The following is a 24,417-nucleotide window of genomic DNA, read 5'->3' on the forward strand; positions in this document are numbered from 1 at the left end:
TGACATGTACCAACATCTGCAGCATCTGACTATTTTTTCCCCCTTTTTTTTTCATTTTGTATGCTGTTTTAAGGAATTCTTTTCTTCACAACAAGCACTTACAAACAAGCCCTTCGCACACTATGCATCTGAAAACACAGAAGAGCTTAATTTAAAATGAGATACGCGGAAGTTTGAGATATACTGGGTCAGTCTTTCATAAAGAAGCATTTACATATTAGTCCCACTGATATCAATAGATCCACTTCAGTGAGTGAGTGTTTAGCAGTGTAACTGAAGGTCTCCTAATTTGGCATGATACCATAAAATCTCAGATGAGGAGCAGGCTCAAAACTGAAATTCCTCAGAAGATCTTTCTGAGAGCATTACTAAAGAATGCATCTTAGCTTTAACACCAGAAGGTAAACTGACTAAGGAATATTATGTTTGTTGAATACATAAAAAATAGTAAAGCAGTCATTTCTCATGCTCTAAGGGCACTTGTCAGGCTTTTCCTTCTTGCAATCATTATCTACTGCTTTCTGGATACCCAGCATGCATATATACTTGGAAATTATTGATCATCAAAGCAATTATGTTAAACTGATTAAAATGTATGCATTTAGAATTTCCCAGTGTATTATAACATATTCTTGTGTTAGCAATAGACAAAAGTGGGAGAACTGCCTAGAAAACAGTAGTTAATATTAGGAACAGAAAAGAAAAGGAAAGGAAAAAAAAAAAAAGCCAAGAATTTAATTCGTATTGTTGTATGAAAAAATTAAGAGTTAGAAACAAAGAAGCGTATTTGATCCACTGTGATTTAACACTTTTAAAATAAATGTGAATATACTCCTCACACAAGCCGTATTTGTTCTGAGGCTTCTAAATGAATTTTTCACATGACTATATTAGAACAATATGACTGAAGAAGTAATTTTTTTTCCAAAGATACAATGAAGTTGTCAGGAGGTCAGAATAATGTCACGTTAATAGTATCTATTTCTGACTCATGTGTGTATGCAGGAATTCATAGGTGTTTAGATGTACCCTAAAGGAACAGGAACATATGATGTATGGAATGGTTTACAGCACTGATTCTGGCAGTCACAGTATCACAGTATCACAGTATGCTAGAGATTGTGATATATTGCCCTATATTCTGCTTTCAACAGGAGTGAATTACCTTAATGACGCAACTTGGTTTTGTGAAGTTGTGTTATGCTGTATTAATGAGTTCAGCACCAGAAGAAACCCTGGCACCTTCAAGTAGTAGATCACTGAAGCCTAAGGTTTCATTATAGCAAATGAAAGTTTCATTCAGGCTAAGGCTCTGACCACACCACCAAGTCTTGGAAGGCAGATACAAGGACTGTGAGAACGAGGACCCTAGGCCCACTGTAGGAGAGGATCTGGTTCGAGACCATCTTAAAAACCTGAACGTGCACAAGTCCATGGGACCTGATGAAATCCATCTGCGGGTCCTAAAGAAGCTGGCGAATGAAGTTGCTAAGCCACTGGCCATCATATTTGAGAAATCATGGCAGTCAGGTGAAGATCCCGATGACTGAAAAAGGGGAAATATAACCCCCATTTTCAAGAAGGAGGAAATGGATGACCCAGGGAACTACAGACCAGTCAGTCTCACTTCCGTGCCTGGCAAAATCTTGGAGCAGATTCTCCTGGAAGGCACGCTAAGGCACATGAAAAACAACAAGGTGCTTGGTGACAGCCAGCATGGCTTCACTAAGGGGAAATCCTGCCTGACCAATTTGGTGGCCTTCTATGATGGGGCTACGGAACTGATGGACAGGGGTAGAGCAGTTGATGTCATCTACCTGGACTTGTGCAAAGTGTTTGACACTGTCCCACACGACATCCTTGTCTCTAAATTGGAGCGACATCAATTTGATGGATGGACCACTCGGTGGATAAAGAACTGGCTGGATGGCCGCACGCAAAGAGTCGTGGTCAATGGCTCCATGTCCGGCTGGAGACCAGTAACGAGTGGCGTCCCTCAGGGATCAGTGTTGGGACCGGTCTTGTTCAGCATCTTTGTCACTGACATGGACAGTGGGATCGAGTGCGCCCTCAGCAAGTTTGCCAATAACACCAAGCTGTGTGGTTTGGTTGATACCCTGGAGGGAAGGAATGCCATCCAGAGGGACCTTGACACACTTGTGAGGTGGGCTGATGCCAACCTCATGAAGTTTAACCATGCCAAGTGCAAGGTCCTACACCTGGGTTGGAGCAATCCCAGGCACAGCTACAGGTTGGGCAGGGAAGAGATTCAGAGCAGCCCTGAGGAGAAGGACTTGGGGGTGCTGGTCGATGAGAAAATGGACATGAACCAGTTTTGGCGTGCGCTCGCAGCCCAGAAAGGCAACCGTATCCTGGGCTGCATCAACAGGATCGTGACCAGCAGGTCGAAGGAGGTGATCCTGCCCCTCTACTCTGCTCTTGTGAGACTTCACCTGGAATATTGTGTGCAGTTCTGGTGTCCTCAGCATAAAAAGGACATGGAATTGTTGGAACAAGTCCAGAGGAGGGCCACGAGGATGACAAGCGGTAACGGGTTAAAATTTAAACAGGGGAAGTTTAGATTGGATATAAAGAAGAAGTTCTTTACTGTAAGGGTGGTGAGGCACTGGAATGGGTTGCCCAGGGAAGCTGTGAATGCTCCATCCCTGGCAGTGTTCAAGGCCAGGTTGGACAGAGCCCTGGGTGGTATGATTTAGTTTGAGGTGTCCCTGCCCATGGCAGGGTGGTTGGAAGTAGATGATCTTAAGGTCCTTTCCAACCTTAACTATTCTATGATTCTATGATTATGGTTACTACAGGCTCATTTTTTTCCACATTTTGAATTTCCATTCAGTTTGAGGAGCCTGAAGAGTGCTCCACAGTTCCTGTGAGCAAATCACTGGCTTATTATGACTAAAACCATCATTATTACCCAAGGTAAAACAGCTCAAGTGATTCATGGATACAATATTAATCCTTCTGACAAGTCTGTGCTGTGAATTCCAAGAGGTCACTACACACTCAGGTATTTTTATGTTTTCTACATGTAAGCTAATAAAGGTAAAAATGTCACACAGAAATTCTCTCACAGACAGAATAACCAATTTTATGTCTTAAATATTTAATATTAAATATTTAATATTAAATATTTAAATCTTATGGCTCAATGAGATCATTTCTGGAATTCCTTGCACACAGAGTAAGACACATTGTGCTGTTTCTTTAGTGCCTGTTGCAGTCTCGAGATTTATCAGAGTTCATAACCCAGAAACACTACCAAGGACAGCCTTGGAACCACCAAACATCACTCTCTATTACCATGAATGAAATAAACAGAACATTTAAGACACAACCAGAGGACTCTCAAGCACGAGGCAAATTTCAGGGAACAGCCCCCAAACTCTACCAGCAGTAACTAAAGCAGGGATAAAATCTTGTGAAAGAAAGAAAAGGAATGCTGTTTAGAGAGTAGAAAAACATCAGACAAACTCAAAAAGAACTAGATTATGTTTGCCTTTGCTAAACTTTGAAGGACACATAGCATTAAAATCATATATGGCACAGTACTTTATGTAAGCTTTGAGGGATATCATAATTTCAACCTGCACATTTCTAGCTAAAGATTCAAATAAGTCAGCATCAATGCAAAGGTACCCATGGTGGCTGTACCGCAAAAGACAAACCAGAAACCTATTCTAAAAGAAAAGATTGTAAGCTTCTAATTTAAGAGACTTCAGACTAAATCTAAACCCCCAGGCATTACAAGAACATCCTTACAATAATTTAAGAGACTTCAGACTAAATCTAAACCCCCAGGCATTACAAGAACATCTTTACAATAACGTAACCAATTTCTCTGAACAAAGCAAGAGAAAAGGGGGCAATCAGTTAAGTAAGGAAACCTAATCATTGAAGGAATACAGAAACGTACAGTGATGTTACAAATGATATCAGTGTTGCTGGGTTTAGTGCAGAATGTTTAGATTTAGCCTGTAAATGGACTTCACAGACAGCTGCACAATTTGTTATTTCTTTTCTGAGTCAAAAGCCATCTTTCTTCTTAGGGTGTCTCAGCTGGAACTGAAGCACTGCCTTTCCACATCAATGTAGATTTCAGAAAAAAAAAAATTGACAGAGGATCACTAGCTTCTTTTTATGTTCTTCAACATATGACAAAACCCCATAGAGAAAAGTATTCTTTTAAGTCATTCTAGCAAGTTCTAGCAAAGTTATATTCATTCTAGCGACGTATCTTCATGTCTGTTGACTTCACATAATTGAATGTAGGGTTATTTTGAGGGTTTCTTCAATCAATCTGGTAAATCTGATTTTTAAGTACCAATTTCAACTTGTTAAGCAATGTGACTGTTCCAACAGTTGCTAACCAAATAATATTTGCATTCTATCACATCTAATCTCTTCTCCTCTATAGGGCTTGAAAGGACAGAGAGAATTGTATATACAACTGCAAAATAGATGGATCCAGGAAACTATCCCCAAGGAGGAAATGCTAGAACTGAAATTATTTCGCTGTAAATAGTTACTAATAGTTACTCTTTTTATGACTCTTTCTCAGCGGCTAATAACTTTTGTGACAGAAGAATGACATAGCAGAAAATCTCCAGAGCTATCATTTCATTTACTCCTTAGCCTATGCTCCCTCTGTATTCCCTTGGGAATGGACTTAAACTGCTCTTTAATAAAACTTCTTTTTGAGGATTTCCATCATCCGCTATACTTATTTTCAAACGGCTCAGTACAATCATTTCAGCACCTCTGAAACTCCAGACAAGGCTTTTTATTTAGCAATTGCACTGACTAAAACAAACTAAATGTTAATGTTTAGTTATTGCACAGTTCCTTTCAAGACAACTTTTAAAATGGTTACAAACTTTGCAAGAACAAACCAGGGCCTGCTGCCTTAGTTTCTATTAGAATCTAAAATCACTTGTAAAACACTAATAAAATCCCAGTTTATCTACTTTTTTTTAGTTTGTTGAATTATTTTTACTTATGCATATGAACACTGCACATATTTTGACAAACATATGTATTGTGGGACTTGGTTTCTTACCTGTGAAAGAAATACAAGGGAAAATTGAAAGTAATTATCCCAAGTGGAGACAAAAATCCTTGTCCCACCTGAGACTAAGGCATCTATGGAATTCACCTTCAAATGGAAAATAACTTCCCTCAGATGTGCAAACTCTATTGGGGACCACAGGTAAATTAGGCTGTGAATATCACACAACACACTGGTTGATCCATTTAATCATGCCAGAAATTTCCCCATTCAAAAGGCTCATGTTTCATCATGACCATGGATATGAAAGGTAACAATGTCACAGTGTTAACACTCGGAATTCATATTTCCTCTCTTGATACCTACACTGCTTCTCAAGGATACACTCTGCTTAAAGCTAGGGTTACAACTCTGGACATTTATGGAGCACAGATGTTCTGCATATGAAGTAAGCTAACTACTGATGTGTATTTTCTTATTTTTCAGCTTTAACTTAAATTTGACTGCTTTGACTTTTGTATAACAATATCATAAAAGAAACTCAATATTGCAGATTTAGAGAAGCTTCATTATTAGCCTGTAAAAATAATCGTTGACATAAGGATTCTACCCAGACAGGCCTCATGATTGGCAGTCACATACTTCCTTAGAGGCATTTTACCCTTCCTATATGTACTTCTTGGCCAGTAAATGATGGAAACATATATGTCCTTATTGCCAAAGTATGTTCCAGTTACTGGAAAGAGTAGTAAGTGGGATAAACAATATAATGGATTCATATTACACAGGAAACTTTCCAGGTCCTTCTCCCCCTCTCTCAGATACTGTTAACATGCACAAGTATCTGTAAATGTTTAAGAGAGACAAAAGTAAAATGATTCAGTATCGTATTACTCAACTTTTCCAGAATAATTCTCCTAAATATCTCAGGTACCTCAGTATTAGGCAGAAATTAAAAAAAAACATGCAAGCCCCTTCCAGAAACAGCAGGTCAGAAAAATGTGTTGTATCTTCCAACAATAGAGACACTTCCCTGGTTTACTTTTCTTTTATTTCATCCTATCCTATCAGATTCTATAAATCATTCTATAAATCAAAGCTTTTACATTATACCAGCTTTTGCCCTGCACCCCAACCCCCCGCCCAAAAAAAAAAAAAAAAAAAAACAAGAAAAAAGCAAACCAAAAAACACCAACCCCAAACATTCTGATTTTCAGTAAACATTTCACTCAACACAAAATCACTCAATTCCACTTGCTCAGTACAGATTTTTACCTCAAAAACTTCTTCATCCAAAATCCTGGTTCCAAAGACAGTGATGCCATTGGTGTCCACAACTGTTTTGTCACTTCTTTCAAGTGGTTTTGTAGATTTTTTGTTACAGTCAACAATCATTGTAACGCTTTTTTTCTCCACACTAATAGCTACTCGATGCCACCTATTAAAAACAACCCAAACAATTCTACTGTAATTTCTGGTTTTAATAGGTCATTGTATTCTTACCAGAACAGTTTATTGTAGATCGTGCACCAATCAAGTCACAGAATTTTAATGTCTCAATTTCCTCCTTTCATACATACACAAATGAAAACAATGTTTTGTCTATTTACTGTATAACTTCTGTCACTTAGTACAAAAGAACAGTACAAAAGTTCTGTCCTTAGTATAAAGGACCTTGAGCCATAGTTCATTGTGAATATCCTGTATAAGATGAAGTTCAAGCTTCTCTGAAGCTTTACCCAGAAAACATTTGTAAACTCAAATTAGGAGCAAATGAACTGTTTACATTTCATTAGATTGAGCATCTGGCAGCAGATTTGTTATTTATGAATGTGTTTGATTGTCCAAATTACCTGAGGAATCACTTGTGCTAATATATTTAATCCAGCACCTTAGTCTTTGTTATTTACATTTTAATATTTGTTTTCTGTGATCAATCACCAAATTATTACCATGTTCTTTTGCTTATTTGAACGTATCCCATAGCTATAGGCATTTTTCAAAGATGTACGACAGTTCCAACACACATGCTTCTCCAGACACACTTAAAAAATCCTTGCCACTACTCCTGCAACAGTGAATGAGGCAATTCAGAACACTGACAAACAATTTTATTTTAAAGACATCTGAGAACAAAGTTTTTTACATAGTTTGCCCAACTATGCTATGTTCTTTATGAGAATTTATTATCATGACAAACCACATTAATTTAGTGAGCTTCTCTACTATGACAACTTAAAATATCAAATAGCAAGAACAGGCCACCCTGCAATCTACTAGGGACCAAAACATGAAAGAAGCTTTGATACACCATGGCAAAAAATGTCAAAGAATGTGATATTATGGTATGAGGAAGGCTGGAATCAAATTATTTCAGTTGCCATTGGTGACACTAAGATTCTCTACAACAGAGAGACAGCTTAGACCACTGTTTTAAAGAGCTTCTGTATATCAAAAGAAACACCTTGAAGCTAATGCAATCTGACTGCTAAACTGTATCCCTGAGCCAGAACTATAATTCCATGTTTTCTCTGGAACACAGTTAAACATTATCATTATAAAAGCAAACTGTCCATGCATCCTGAGGCACATTACTCTCTTTACATTTTTTAAATACATCTCATTTTGAGATGAAGATTGTTGTCATAGATCCCTCATAAAATAGCTGAGTCAGATGAAAATTGTCACTCTATCTTTTGAAAGCATGTAGAAGCTGAAAGCATGAAATCATAGCTCACTGCGCACATGACTGACTACAGTTGACTTTGAAGTTGTATAGTCTCACTGCAGGAAATTGTATCAAACCAAATTCATGTTGATTTCTTCATTTTTTATCAGTTCATCAACATTTTGGGTAAAATTCTGAATTCCATGTCAAAGTGTTGTTATTTAGAGGAAGCCAACAACAACAACAACAAAGTCTGCTACTTTGTATTATCACTGCTTCTGCTACAGAAATGCATCAGGTTTAGGTTTCATGTCATAATTCCATTCTCTGGTAATACAAGGCTAGAAGACAATTATTTTTTTCTCTTTTTCATCCTTTACTGCTTTACAAACATATGTCATTATAGATGAATTTCTGCTCTTCCTTCTCTACTGATATTTTTTTCTCTTTTTATTTTGCTTTAATAATATTTCTTTCTGTGTGTCTCTGAAAACTCTGGATGTTCTTCCTGGACTGCAGCACAATGAGTAGAAAGACTTTAAAAGAGCGAATGTTCATTTACAAGCACCAGAATGACATTCCCAGAGAATGGCTGCTTGTCTACAAAGGGAAGTCAGGTACAAAAAAATTCACAACTGCATTAATAACACAGTAGATGCTTGAGATTAACTGCCTTTACGGAATCATAGAATCATAGAATCGTTAGGGTTGGAAAGGACCTTAAGATCATCTAGTTCCAACCCCCCTGCCACGGGCAGGGACACCTTATGCTAAATCATATCACCCAAGGCCTCGTCCAGCCTGGTCTTGAACACTGCCAGGGATGGAGCATTCACAACCTCCCTGGGCAACCCATTCCAGTGCCTCACCACCCTAACAGGAAAGAATTTCCTTCTTATATCCAACCTAAACTTCCCCTGTTTAAGTTTTAACTCGCTACCCCTTGTCCTGTCACTACAGTCTCCAATGAAGAGTCCCTCTCCAGCATCCCCACAGGCCCGCTTCAGACAGTATAAGTCCTTGCAGCAAAGATTAACTGTCCATCTTATCCTTCCCTCAATTCCTTATATATAGCCATTTCAAACCATCTTATTTATCTGCTGTTTTGGTTCAAGGTAAGAGAAATTTTATGCTCTCTTGTTTTCACTCTTCCTCTCACCTTTAAATGGACAAGTAAGCCCTTCTAGTGAGACAATTCCTTGAGTTGTTTTGAAAACAGTTTCTTTCTATATTGCACAAGAAGAATCTTCATAGGTTTAGCTTTGGTGATTTTATCTTCTATCATCATTTCTTCACTCTTGATTTACAGAAATGGCAAATAGTACGGTGGTTTGGCTTTATTTGTAGATGTATACACCATCGGAAGCTGGAACTGTACTCTGCTGCAATGGTTCTCTGATTTTGTACCACAGCAGTCCAACTAGCTGGAAACAGCATTAATGATTTATTTAAATATTTCAGGTAACTGTTTATAAAGACCATAATCACCTACACAGTGGTCTGTGGCAGTATTTTTCATCTTAAAATTTTACACTTACTTGCCATCAGCAATGTTGACAGTCCTGAAAAGCGGATAGTCTTCTGGGGCAGGTTTTCCATTTTGGTCTTCGAATAAGAAGACAGGGGACCTACCAACTTCAACACCTACTTGCTGAATTCCTTGCTCATTGTAGACAGACAGAAGGAAGGACTGGATCCCCTTTTTAGGTTTTACTGTCATTAATATTGAAAAATCTTCTGGAAAGTCTTCCCCTGCAAATAAAGTGATATACAGTTACAAATTCAGAAAAAAAAAAACACTCTTTAAAGATTTGCATTTTTCTATAAGCCCAGAGGATCCCTCATGCAAACTGTTGTGGGTTTTTAATTCTCAAAAATGAAAAACATAAACATTGAAAAAAATACATAACTAGTGTTATTTAGTAGGACATTCAGGCAAAATCAAAGAACATTTCATTTTCATTTATTCCCTAATGCCTTCTCTTTAAAATAGCAATTATATATCAATTGTTGTTTCAAACTTTACAACTAAACACAATTGAAAGTGGATATAGCTTTCTCATAAAGGAAGGACTGAGGTTTGTACTCAAGACTGCTCCTGTTGAATGTGGTGGTAAATCTGCATTTCACTTGATGTGAAAGTCTATTAGGCTTAATAACCAATGAAGTGTAAGACTGAGATTCTAAAATTCAGAATATGCATTGGCGCCATGTAGCTTGGGCTTCAGCTGCAATTTGACATGCAAGAAATAGAGGGGTAAGAATCTAATCATAATGTTGGCAATTAATACAACTGTAATTCTGTGTGCATTAAAGTGAGTAAAATATTCTTAAACATTTTAATAATATAGTAAGTTTTAATAAAATAACGTTATATTTTTGTAATTAATGAAAGTTATGTAAGATTTTTACACCAAAAGCTGATTTAGGAATTACTTCTTCCAGTGGAGAAAATTGTTTCCAAGACAAGTCTTGTGGGAAAATTCTCAGGAATCTAACTTCTTCCATGAAGACAAGCTATTGATGGCATTAACTCTTAATATACAGCATGAAAACAGAATGCATAAAATCTTCATTGCTCTTTAAATGACATGCTACTCTTCTAAAACAGAAAATCCCTAGCCTTACACTTACTCAACTGTCTGCTGCAATGTCAGTTTATGTGCTTTCTACCGCCTTTTTTAACTTTTTTTGCGAAGGTTGTTGAAACACTGTAGTAATAACAGCCCACTTTAGGGCTTGTTTTGACATCTTATTTTGAAGGATCAGAACTAAATAAATTGAAAGAATTTCACTTACTCTGGTGAGCCTTTGGTCAAGCTTTTTAAGGACAAAAGCAAAGCTGCTAGTTTACAGTTTAAATTAAACTGTATACCTTTTATCATCTGAATAAACAGATGACAGTAAAAGAAAGAGAAAAGATGACTGTCAACTAAGGCCAAAGAAATTAATTGAAAAGCACTGTCTGCACGGTTAAGCTGAAAAATATGTTGAAAATGCTTAATGCAGGTGATAGTAATTCAGCTAGTCTGGACATGTGCTCTTCAAACAGATAATATCCTATGAAAAAAAAACACTGGGAACTTTCTAAGAAAGGTGACCAAAAATGATTCATGTGCCTTAGTTCAGTAGTTTCTGTTATCACTGCTATAACTATATTCCCAAAGGTTTTATAGTGAAAGGCCTTTAGTGAAGCCATGCTGGCTGTCACCAACCACCTTGCTGTTTCCAGGAGAATCTGTTCCAAGATTTTGCCAGGCACAGAGGTGAAACTGACTGGTCTGAAATTCCCTGGGTCTTCCATATTCCCCTTCTTGAAAATGGGGGTTATATTTCCCTTTTTTCCAGTTGTCAGGAACTTCACCTGAGTGCCATGATTTTTCAAATATGATGGCCAGTGGCTTAGCAACTTCATTTGCCAGCTCCCCTCCTACAGTGGCCCTAGGGTCTTCATTCTCACAGTCACTGCATTTGCCTTCCAAGACTTGAGTGGCATGGTCAGAGCACTAGCCAGTGAAGACTGAAGCAAAGAATTCATTAAGAACCCCATCCTTCTCCAAATCCAGGGTAGCCAGTTTTCCCGTTTCCTTCTGGAAAGGGCCCACATTATTCCTAGTCTGTCTTTATATAGTCTGTCTTTATATTACTACAAAATAATGTACGTTTTCCCCTTTTAGAAATCTGCAATGACATATGTATGATTTCTACTTTGAAAGACAAAAAAGAAAGTATTTTTCTTCCCCAGTATCTTCTCTGTATGTTTGTAGACTGACTTATTCAAATTCTATATGATTTATCAAAGCAAAAAAATTAAGTGCCCCAAGATTTTGTTTTTTTTTAATATTCTTATTATCATTTCCCCCAACGATCTGGGTCAAGTGATAAGTGGCAGCAAAATAACAGAATAGAAGTATGCCCTCAATATCCAAAGAATATTTTCCAAAGTGTGATTATTTAATTTTAGAGAAATTTGAGAAAAGATGGAACCACATTACCTGCTACCCACAACTAGCCTTCTTTAGCCCACCAAATACCCAGATGCTTTCAGGTAATTGTTAACAGATGGAACTTTTGGGAATGATTTTGCAATGGCCAACCACAACGCATTCCTACCACCACAGCACTACTCCAGGAAATACTGCTTTCAAATGGACTACTACAACTGGAGGAAACTTGCCAAAGCCACCAAATAAGCTTTCCATCAGATACCATCATGAAAGAACAGGTAATATGACTTCCAGGCCAGTTCTGCCAGTGACACAGAAATTGATGAAGGTTTATAACAGAAGCCAATAAAACCAGATTCACTCAGCAGACAAAGAGCACGTCCTGTCACTCACACACATGCACAACTCTACAGATAACAGAAATGTTTTGTGGTACAGATGACAAACTATATGCTGTGCTTTAGATACCATAAAAACACAGGCAGTAACATACTTCACCAAAGTAATAGCTTTCTGACAATCTTACCTGGGTACAGCTGCTTTGTTGGGGCACTCAGCTGTGCAGTTTTTGAAACTCTGTAGGCTACATCCGATCCTTTTGAATCCCTTCTGTTTGTGCAAAATCCTGATGTTCTTGATACTCCTTCTGGTAAATTGTGAAATTCTAATGCTTTTAGCACATCAACAGGCTCAGCTGACAAAGAGAAAAAAAAAATATTACTCATCTTGCATGTCTACAGTATTCAGCCTCCAAAAAGGATATAGATTCACTGCAAAAGCATATGTTTAATCATAGCAGTAGCTACATCCTATTCTGATTTATTGAAGATTACTTCTATGCTAGAATATTATTTTAACAGGATTGTTTATTTTAAATATATGAGAGTTTATGTTACGATCAGATTTTCAAACTACTTGACACTGAAAATCACTGTTTCCCAAAAGCAGAGCATCTTGGTGACTGAAACTTGCAGCATATTATTTTAATCTGTGATTTCCAAGAAGTGGAACTGATTTTAAAAGTTTGCACAAAAGTTTCAGAAGCATTTAGCTACTAACAACCTGCTATGAGAAACTTGATTGTTGCTAACATTAATATATATTCTGATTACATATGGCTGGTTTTGACTATACAAAGTGGTAAGGAAGAAGATAATCTTTTTTCTCACCCAGTTAGAGAAAGAAAAATGTACCTGCTTTGCCTGCAAGGAATGAATAGACTGAATAAATCTTTCAATATTTCCAAGTTAAAATTCAAATGGACTTGTTTTGTACTTTAGAGGCCAACTACAATCAGGCTGTATTTATGCTCAATTTAAAGTTGAAATCCAGAGCTGCTACTGCACTCATACTGATACAAGATTATGCATATATATATATTAAAAGATCAATTTACATAAATATATATATATGTAAAGCCAACAACAAAGCCTTAACCTATGGTAATTCACCATGGCAAAAGGGCCAAGTACTGAATGGAGAAGCACTTCAAGAGAGGCAGTAAGAGAACATAGTGCCTACTGCATTATCTTTCCTCTTACAAAAAATTAAGGTGCTTATTCTCGTACTTCCTATAGATAATGGCTTCACTATTTTTTTTTTTTTTAGTGGAAATAGAATTTCAACAGACAATTTTTTCACTGGGACTATTCTGCAGTTTTCATGTTGGCAAAACTTTTCTGGAAAGACAAAATTTTCCACGATTTTCACTGTTAAAGCTGAGAAATGCGTTTGGTAAATTTGACCCATCTTCATGTTTTTGAACTGCACTGTGGCATGAACTATAGCTCTGCTATTACACATGTTATGTGTCAAAAACCATCAGCTTTAGGCCCAAAATTCATTGTATGCAAATATTCAACTATTTGCAAACAAGTGAAAGAGAAAAAACATAGACAAAGTGATACTCTATTTACAGTCACTGATGGAAACATCTGTACCTTCTTTTCTTACTATTTGTACAGTTGTAGGCAGTGTTACTATTTTTTCATCAGTTACTATTTTTTCACCACTGCAGTATCTCAGAAGTCACTTTAGTATCAATAACAGATGTGAACAAAGTCAAGTTTAACTAGCTCATCCTACTCATCTCCTGGCATTGCCAAATATGAAGAACTCAACTTTGTAGTTAAACCTATTTTTGAATACCTAAAGTATATCTTTAAAAACAAAATCTGAGGTTTTCTCAGTCAGCCTAGAATGCACATAACTTCTTTTGTCTTAAAATACATTTACAAGAAAATGTTTGTGAGCTTCTTTATTTTTTTCTCCTATCATGCAACTTCTCATCCCTTTTTCCATCAGATGGTAATACCAAATATAAACTGAATACCCAGTGTTTGTTGCAAGCTAATCCATGTTGAATCAATGAATTTACTTCAAACCAACATATCCTGCAGATTCAAGAAATTGTTTAAACATTCTCAAAAGAAGTTTCAACAATGGGCAAATTCTGAAACATTAATCTTACATCTCTGTTAAGTACTGACTAAATAATTTGAATGGACATAATGCATTTTCTATGGGGATTCCACACAGTTCTAAAGTTACCTCCATACTGAAAGAACTGCCACACTTGTTTTACTGGTAAGCAATGGCTATTTCTGCAGTACCTATCATAACTGGAACCAGCAAAGCAATGAAGAACCAGTCACTTTAGAACAGCCATATCAGTAAAAATTCCAAATTGTTGTATAAATCAACCACTGTTACATTCTTTTTCCTTTCTTGTCTATAATTTGTACCAGATTCTTCATTATTTTTTAGAATAATGGCTGTTCTTTGCCTTGCTGACTGGGAGACTATTCACCCATAAACAAGATTATTTATTACTCCCTACTAGTTCTGCCGCTAAAAACCTTCCAGACAAGAAACAGAATAATAATAGGACAATCTTCACACCCCAAATTCAGTAAGAACAAACATTTTGTTAATAGTGCAGAGATGACATTTATTCCCACAAATGGTGATTCACAAAACGTAATCAGCAAAAACACTAGCAGGTTTACATGGAATTCTAGAAATGTAACTTCTAGAAATTAAAAGCTGCATGAAGTAATTTACACAAGTAAGTTAATTAATTCATCTCCAAAAATAATGTGGCTAAGTTCTTAGCCACTTCAAGCAATTGTTAAAAAGTAAAGAAGTTCTTTAGAAGTCTTTAGATAAACCAGGCAGGAATGTGAAAGATTTAATATACTTCTTCTCAAAAATTTGCTTTTGATAGAAACCTATATATTATTTAGTCTGTGAAATGAACAGAGTTTGTGCCTCTTCCTCACAAATGTTTTTGTGACATTCTTGTGTGTGTCATTATTTAACCTGGACTTGACTCTAATGCCTAGATTAGGATGCAGCCAATCCTGTTTCAGCTGGGAGGCAGCATGCCTGGACATCTCTTCACAGCTGTTACCGACACCTTCCAGATGAAAAGTGACCTCACTGTGTAAAGCACTTCTCCCCTACACTCCTCCTGTGTCATGCATATATTACCTACCATATATTGGGGTTCTACAGAAACACCCTCTTTTTGCTATGGAAACCTATTTGGAGCAAGCGTTCAGTAGCTCTGACCAGGCTGCCATGACATTAGCTCAAGTTCCTTGGCGAGCTCACGGCACATGTTCAGATGACCTGCTCAGCGTCTCTACAGAAACCACTAGACACAGTTGCTCTCAATATGCCACAGAGCACACACACAGAGGAATCCAGTCAAAAATAAATGAACAGCTCTTAAAAGCCAGCAGCACTTAGATCCTAACTGCTTACAGGTAAGCTGTTTGAAGTATAAAGGCCAAAGAGAAATTCTTGCACACCCAACATTTGCCTGCTTAGAAAACTGGGGGAGAGAGGTAGGAAGCCAGCTCACTGAGTCAGGGAAGAGCATAGTCTGGAAGCTATCAGCTAAAACCATGGCTTCTCTCAGCCAGTTTCTGTAGGTTCTGCAGTGCTCAGTGTCACTATATCCTGGGAGCTGCAGCTCTTGAAAACTGCCTCTTCTCCAGCATTCTGCTCCCACATGATTTTGGGAATGGTAAGAAATAGCCAGAAACAGCATCAGTGCTAAGGCCATGTAGTTTGCCTGTTTGCATAGTCCACAAATTAAGATTACAGCTTGTATTTATATGGGACAATACCATAGGCCATATACTGGCAGATTTGGGGTCTCTCCCAGGAACTTCCTTACAGTGCCTAAGGCAGCTTGCCTAAGTGATTTTACCTTCTAGTCTAACTCCCTTTGATAGTTTTCTCATAAGAGAAGCAAGCAAAACTGCAGATTAACGATATATGATGTAATGCTTTTCTATCCTTCCCATTTGGTGTTAAGATTTAAGATGGCAACAAAATAATCAACAAATAAGCTTCATGCAAACAGTTCTGTTCACCTGATCTTGGGGTGCAGTTAATTCTCCTTATAAAACTCAGCTTTGAAAACTTAACTCTGCTTGCCATGGCAAATTTGACAAAATGCAAGATCCAGACCCTGAAACTGGGTCCTTTCATTCCGGTGGTTATGGCCACACTGCACTGTTGCTTGAAGGCCACCTCCTGCAGGCAAGCCAAACAAAGCTGCAAAATAACCCTCTGAAAGGAAGCCTGTGTTCATCACTGCAAGCCCAACTGAGCTCTCCCACAATCAAAAAGCAAGTTCCCACTGGGCTACCTTCCCACTGATTGAACCAACTGCAAGGCTCATTAATCCCACTAAATATTATAGTGCAAAGTTCAGCAACATACATTGTCCTCAATTCAAAAAAGTTAAGAGAGACATCTACAAATTTCACTGCCACTGAAAGAACATACAGTACTAGCTAGAAGATAAGGGTTTAATAGTGCTGGGATTTCTGAAATGGCACAGAAATCTTCAAAAAATCTCTCTTTAGCAGACAGAGCTGTGTGAGGAAGGAACTTGAGTGTCCTAGTATCTTTCAAGATATCTTTCTTTCTTCGACAGGCTGAGAAAGTTGGGGCTGTTCAGCCTGGAGAAGAGAAGCTGCGTGGAGACCTCAGAGCAGCTTCCAATATCTGAAGAAGGGCAACAAGGATGCTGGAGAGTGATTCTTCATCAGGGACTGCAGCGATAGGACAAGGAGTGACTACTTTAAACTGCAACAGTTAAGTTCAGGTTAGATATAAAGAAGTTCTTTCCTGTGAGGGTAGTGAAATCCTGGCACAGGTTGCCCAAAGAAGTGGTAATTGCTCCATCCCTGGCAGTGTTCAAGATCAGGCTGGACAAAGTCTTGGGCGACATGGTCTAGTGTGAGGTGTCCCTGCCCACTGCAGGTGCTGGAGCTGGGTGATCTTAAGATCCTTTCCAACCCAAACCATAGATTCTATGATTCTACGAAAATACCAAACTGTTAATCATTTAGCTCCAGCATAATTTCCTGGCTTTGAAAAACACAGAAGGTAAAGAAAAAAAAAAAAGAAAAAGTGGTGTAACATCTCAAGACCTGAAATAACTTTGCTTTCTCTTTAGCTTTATTCCAAGCATGAACCTTAGGGGAAAGAAAAAATGCATTGACAGAAATATGAAATCTTCTAAGCTAATTTAAATGTTACTAAAATATACGTAAAAGCATGTTAACTAAAAAGAATAAAAAAAAAGCCACTTCTGTCAGCATATCTCTGCTGAAAAGTAAAAGAATTCAGTGGAGTTTAGTAGTTGTAAACTGGATCTCAGATCACACTTCTACACTGCTAGGTTAGGACAGAATATCTGGAGTCAATTACATGAGGGAAATTACACGTGTTTTCTGTTTAGAGAGGATGAAGATGCATAGAAAAACTGATTTCCAATTTTGGTTAGCATTTTCAAGCCTAGACTTCCTAAATATATAATCATACATTTATTTTAAAGGCTATGACAATGCATTTTAGTCAATGAATAAATAACCACATCTCTCAAAAATATAATGCAATTCTAGATTGGAAGAGAACCCATGTAAGAATCTAGATGACATTTCAATCACATATTCTCAGCAAAAAAAAAAAAAAAAAAAAAAAAAAAATCAAAGATTTCATTTCATGATCTCCAAACTGAAATAAAAATCTGTGATATATCATTCTTATTAATACTGATATTGATACTAGGCACATGAATCAAATTCTGATGCCTTTATACTGCATTATACCTAACAGCTACTGCCATTGTTCAATATGATTTTTTCTGGAGTCAGTTAGAAGCTTGTTGTCGTGGTTTAAGCCCAGCCGGTAACTCAGAACCATGCAGCCACTCACTCCCTCCCTCCCTTCTTACCCCCACTCCTGGTGGGATGGGGAGGATAATCGGAGGAATGAAACTCCCACGGGTTCAGGTAAGAATAGTCAAGTAACTAAAGCACAACACAAAACTACTACTAATAAGAGTAACAAAATAACAAAGGGAGAGAATATGAAACTAAAAAGGGAAAAGAAAACAACCAACCAACCCAAGTGATGCACAATGCTATTGCTCACCACCCACCAATCAATACCCAGCCGGACCTGAGCAACGATTTGTCCCTCCCACATAACTCCCCCCAGTTTCTATAACTGGGCATGATGTGCTGTGGTATGGAATACCCCTTTGACTAGTTTGGGTCATGCGTCCTGCCTCTGCTTCCTCCTGGCTTCCCATGCCCCTCCTCACTGGCAGAGCACAAGACTGAAAAGTCATTGATCAGACTAAACATTACTGAGCAACAGCTAAAAACATCAGTGTGCTATCAGCGTTGTTCTCAGACTAAAGTTGAAACACATCACTGCACCAGCTACTAAGAAGGAGAAAAAATAATTGTTACAGCTGAACCCAGGACACAAGTGAAAACAGCAGTTTCATTTCTGATACAATGCCATAAATAGCACTTAATATACAAGATCAGAGGACTTGCTTCCTCCACTTCCAGGTACATTTGAGCTAGAACCTATTACGGCTCTCCCTTTCTCTTAATGGACATTATCTATGGAGGAGGTTCCCAGGTACCATAACTATACAGGTTATGGTATCAGAGAAACAAGAGACTGAGAAACTGTACATAATGGAGAAACTGAAGTCCGCTGGATGCAGACTGGACTGATGACTTATTCAACATGTGACATCAAGTCTCCTTGTAGAAAAGATGACCTCAGTTTCCAGTTTAAATGCTTAGCATTTCCGCATCTCTCTTTGGGAACGCTTCTTGTAGGCGACCACATAACCCTAGGTAAAAGGATATGCATTACTAGACAGGGACAAGTTGTGTCAGATGCAAGAAAATTTGCAGTTGAATGGTCAAATCTGGTTCAGAACATTTGGATTTATTTAAATGCAGATTATAACTAAATGAATACTGTTTAATTATACCTCTTTAGTTTATAAAAATATGCAACTTGTCTGTAATTGAAATCATGGCAAACTTAACTTAGTAATAGGCAATAAAATTTCTTGTTTGTGCCTCAGCAGCCACCATTAAAATTCTGTACTGTGATAAAGCTCATCTGATCCTGTGAAGGCAAACTGCACAGAACACAAAAAAAAGATGGATCGACAGTGCATCTAATGGCAGCAATGTTATCTTCAGAATTACACCAGCAGCAATCATTTTGATTTGAATTGAATTTTGATTTTGAATTGAGTCTGGCCAGCGATACCAAAGATTATGGTCTAGTGTGAGGCATCCCTGTCCATGGCAGGGGTTGGAACTGGATGATCTTAAGGTCCTTTCCAACCCAAACCATTCTATGATTCTATGACTTCGGATAAAAAGGATACATGTACATATTGTCTTTATAGCTACAATCACACTGTACAGTTACTTATTTTAATCATGTTGTATTAAATGGAAATGTTCTGATTTATAATATATGCTTTTCTACAATCTTCTAGCTGATGACCAGCTGCAGCAATGATCCAAACCCAAAGAAGTTCTCCATATAGTCTTACGCCAATAGCATAGATTTACTCAAATCCATCTAGTAACAGTAATGCAAAGGCTAGGTATGTAAATATTAAGCCATTCACACACACTGAAAATGGAGCTGCACTGCTGCACGTAAGTAGAATGTTTTGTCCCATATCACTCTAAGCAGCCAATGGGTATGTCAACAAATTTATACTTAAGCATATGAAGCACTTGATCTCCTGTTTCTTAGCACACTAACAAATTCCACTCACAGTATCTTACTAGTAATTTAAGTCTGTTGCTGTCATAAATCAATTGACAAATTCTGTGTTGAATTCATTTCATTGATAGACAATTACCTGGATGCTATTTTACTAGAAATTTTGCAGCAAAAATTTCTGCATACTTGTTGAGTGTTTCCTCAGAAATTCTTTTTTGACTTACACAGGCTAGTGGGTTATCAGGCAGGTTTCTAACCATCCTTTCCTACATAAAGCTGTATTGAGAAGCAGTTTATGGGTCAATTCCACGGCAACTTTCCCATTACTATGGGTCTCACACAGTACTTCCTGTCTTACTCATTTCTTAAGAGGTCAGACATCTAGAGCGATCTTACCACAGATGCATGCAGTGGTACTCGGTAGCCTTGGAATATATACAGATTGAAAAGATTAGTCACTGGAGTTCTTTTGGGGGAATTTGATTACTCCTTAAAAGATAACCAAGGAAGTCAGAATGAACAACTGTCCTTACCTAAAAAGGTTCCTCACCTTCTATTTTCTTCTGTTCTACACAGAACATGCTGCAAACCACTTAGAAGCTGCAATGAGAAATTAATATATAGCCCTGAACCTTTTTAGATGGGCTATACCAAACTTCTCTTTCATAGAATCAACTAGGTTAGAAAAGACCTTTAAGATCATCAAGTCCAACCATTACCCCAGCACTGCCAAGGCCACCACAAACCCAAGTCACTAAGGGCCTCATCTACATGGTGATGACCTACACTTCCAGGGATGGTGACTCCAGCACTGCCCTGGGCAGCCTGTTCCAATGCCTGAGCACCCTCTGGGGAAGGAATTGTTCCTAGTCTCTAAACTAAATCTCCCCTGATGCAGCTTGAGGCCGTTTCCTCTTGTCCTGTCACTCGTTCCTTGGGAGCAGAGACCAACCCCACCTCACTACAACCTCCTGTCATGCAGTTGTAGAGAGCAATAAAGTCCTCCCTTGAGCCTTCTCTTCTCCAGACTAAACCCCCCACCCAGGTCCCTCAGCCGTTCCCCATCACACTTGTGCTCCAGGCCCTGCACCAGCTCCATTGCCCTTCTCTGGCCCCATTCCAGCACCTCAATGTCTCTCTTGTAGTGAGCGGCCCAGAGCTGAACACAGGGCTCGAGGTGCAGCCTCACCAGTGCCCAGTGCAGGGGCACAGTCCCTGCCCTGGCCCTGCTGCCACACTGGTGCTGATACAGGCCAGGATGCTGGTGGCTTCCTGGCTGCCTGGGCACAAGCTGCTCATGTTCAGCTCTGTCAATCAGCACTCCCACCATCAACATCTCTTTCTACGAACTGAACAGCAAAACAATTTTAGCTGCAATTAAAGGTGCTGGGTGACTAAGAACCAAACAGTTCAAAACATACTTTTATTGAAGACAGGGTATAGACAGGAATCAACCATCTGCATTTTCAGAAGGAAGGACTTCACTGTCAGGCCTGAAAGCAAAACTCTCCAGGACTGACAGGAAAGTGACTGTGGTAACAACTTCTGGTTAAAATATTAATTCTCATAAGAAACTGTTCAGGGGATGACTCATTTAGACTAAAATATTTTTTCTTTCTGTTCAAATTCCTAATAAAGCATAGAAGTTGAAATCCTATTAGATTTAGATTTTGATCTAGTAATTTCTGGATCTTGGTCTCTTAAGTTTATGAGAGCTCATGCCCAATGAGCCTTCCCTACTTTAAGGCTATGTTCACCTACATCATTTATAAGATGCTCCCAGACTGCGTACTGGGGGGACATACTTTAAGAGAAAATAATAACAAAACTCAAGGTGCGGAAAAAAAGAGCTGGTATTCTTTATGCATATGCCTTAGTAAAGTGAGTGTGCAACTGTTTGCTGCACTGCTAATACCTTTGGTAACTATGGGTTTTTCCTTTTTGGATACAGTAAACATTTTTAAAATAAACAGTAGTATGTGTTTTTCAGAGATAATAAATAACTTTCAGTCATCGTAATTATTCAGCAATGTCCTTCTTTAGATTAATTAAAGTGAAAATTTATCAATGATGACTCCACAAATAACCTGTTTTAGCTACAAACAATAACTTGTAAATGGTGAGATACAACCCTGAAGTAGGAAAGAGCTTACTCTGGCCCAGTATAAAGAATTATCAGCAAAATTTAGGAAGACTAATGTTTTTAAATTACTATTATTTTACTTCCTATTTTTCCATGGAAATATGCTTCGTTCTGCCAGTAATCTGTTCCAATGGAACCACCACAAAACTAAAACTTAAGAGTGTTGAAACATTAATCTTCAATGTGAAATGAAGTGGTTTTTCAAAGTTTAGTCCAGTTTTATTTAACTGTGACAGATCATTTAAAGAGTAGAAGCTATTATAGCCTGGTAAGCTAAAATATGCATACTTGGTGGGTACTTATGAAGGGACTCCTTGTATTTGTGGACAAGACTTTTCAAAATAGGCTGGATGTTAGATTTCTAGGCATATATTTGCAAATTTAAAAACAAGGTACTGGCTGCTCCACAGCTTTTTGAAACTATGCTGCCTATTAAAAGTGTAACAGCCTACAGTTACTTAGTTTATCTACTTTTCTTAAAATTTTGAGTCATTGTAAATCCTCATTCTAAGGACCCTCCATGTATTCTATAGGTGGGTAAAAATAACCTATGATGAAGTTTTCTAACTCACACACATCAGACAGTTCAAGGCTTAATGAATTTAAGAGGTGAAAATATTCTCATAAACTAGAACTAGTAATGTGAAGGGGTAACTATTCTTCAGTTTCTGCTGTTGATCTCTCAGAACAGTGCTATGAGAGCAGAAAAAGGGAGAAATGTTTTTCTTTCAAAAACAGCCTTCAGTACACATGGTGTCTAAGTTTTATACAGCTTCATTTAGCTTTCAATTGTGAAGCTGTTTCAGCAGTTCTCCCACTGTGAAACCTGGTAACTTTTTGCCTCCTTGCATTCCTTCTCAAAGATTATTAGCCCAGTTTCTGATTCTATCAACAATTAGCCAGCAGTTAGTTTACCAGCTAGACCTAAGTTTGCTAAAGCAGAAAGAGTAATAAATGTTGCCCCTTTGCCAAATTATCAACAAGGAAGTCTTTACTAGAAGTGTTAGGATCTGGATTTGTTAGACTGTTTGCTTGTTGATCTTTAGGAGACAAGACAGGACCCATTTATTACTAGAAATGTGTGCTTTTTCTAATGTGGCAGGAATACTTTTGTTATTTTTATCCTTACAAATTTTTATTGATGTGTAAAATAAAAACAGTGATACATGTAATTATTATTATCTGTACTTGCCAATTTACCATGTACTTCATCTGCTAAGCATTAGTACAGAGCAGGAATTCAAAAGCATGTCATGCCCAGAATGCTCCACTGAGCTTCCCAGTGCTTAGACAGGCCTCTATTAGCTTCCCACTACAGGCTCTGATCTCTCTATCCCAAGCAATTCCCTGTAGTTCTGCCATAGGTGTCTAAGCATCAGAAGAGGCTCAGGCAGGCTACTGGGTTAGCTCTGGGCAGATTTGCCTTCCTCACAGGCTTTTGGGATTGGCAGTCTGAGAATCGCTTGTCTCCCAACTCTTTACTGAGAGCCCAAACATGGAACAGAACACTGTTCTGGGAGCAAGCATCCAAAAGCATTAGTTGTGCAGTGTCCTTTGTGGAAGGTTCCAATACCTCTCATAACCAAAGGACTTTTCAGAACTGGATAAAATGAACTCCCATTTTTGGGGCTGCAAAAATGAGCTACAGAGCATCTTCCAGGTACAAAAATGGAATCAACTAAGCTGCCTAAAGTAATTACATAGTGCTCCTGAAAATCAAGCTTTTTTTTTCACAGGTACCTAAATATAAATTTATAAGAATAAGTGAATATCTGTTTCCCATGTATATGTTTCTAGAGACATACTTCAAGCTTGGTTTTAGCTGTTAAAAATTTTCCTACATATTAGCTTTTAGACTAATTAAGTAATTGGGATCTTGGCTAGTGACATTTCTAGAAGGTGTTACTGCAGGGCTTTCATGTTTAATGACTTCAAGAACTAAAGATTATCCAGATGCATAAAGGAATGCTTTAAATGGCCTATGGTTGACTAGTTCACCAGCAATTGGCTTGTATGAAACTGCTAAGAATTAGCTACTTCTGCTGTTTCCACAAAAGTTTTCACTGACTTCCTATGCTGCAAAATCTGCTACACACATAATAGTATTTCAAATAGAGACAGCTCATGCATATATGGGATGCATTTTTGGTACTAACTACTAACTGTATCTCTTTTTAAAGATCAGTCTGTTAACACCTGCACAGTATAAACCTTGTCACTTGTTCAGCCACACTGACCACAATCAATCACTAAGGACCTGATCCTGATTCCATAAAATGTTTCACTCGTTACACACAAAAGATTTGACTAGTTCATCATCTGGTGCAAACCTGTATTGATCTATCATTTTACAATATTTTAACTTGTCTCAATACTTCAGTGAAGTTATCCCTATTTTACAGCACAGCAGATTATACCAGAACTGTAGTCCAAGTGTCTATGTGGAGGCCTCTGCTAAAGACTCAAAAAGTTCTTTTTGTACAGACAGTGAAGACAGTACTTCCAACTGTGAAAATCAGAAAAATAATTACTAAATTCTTTGAGTATTCTATTA

The 24,417-nt window shown here is 37.9% G+C and overlaps 1 protein-coding gene across 7 annotated transcripts in view; it reads right to left on the reverse strand.

Annotated features, from left to right (window-relative positions):
• COL11A1 (collagen type XI alpha 1 chain) overlaps window positions 1–24,417 on the reverse strand; it is a 156,263-nt gene that overhangs the window by 125,693 nt on the left and 6,153 nt on the right. For all 7 annotated transcript variants that reach the window (XM_062606099.1, XM_062606098.1, XM_062606101.1 and 4 more), the window contains exons 2-4: window positions 12,165–12,332; window positions 9,230–9,443; window positions 6,299–6,461 (exon numbers count right to left, since the gene is read on the reverse strand). In XM_062606099.1, coding sequence (XP_062462083.1) covers window positions 6,299–6,461; window positions 9,230–9,443; window positions 12,165–12,332 — 545 coding nt within the window. The remainder of the gene's footprint in view (window positions 1–6,298; window positions 6,462–9,229; window positions 9,444–12,164; window positions 12,333–24,417) is intronic.

This window comes from Pezoporus occidentalis, unplaced genomic scaffold (assembly GCF_034315485.1).
Source record: "Pezoporus occidentalis ecotype Australia unplaced genomic scaffold, CSIRO_AGI_Poc_V1 ctg94, whole genome shotgun sequence".
NCBI lineage: Eukaryota > Metazoa > Chordata > Aves > Psittaciformes > Psittacidae > Pezoporus > Pezoporus occidentalis.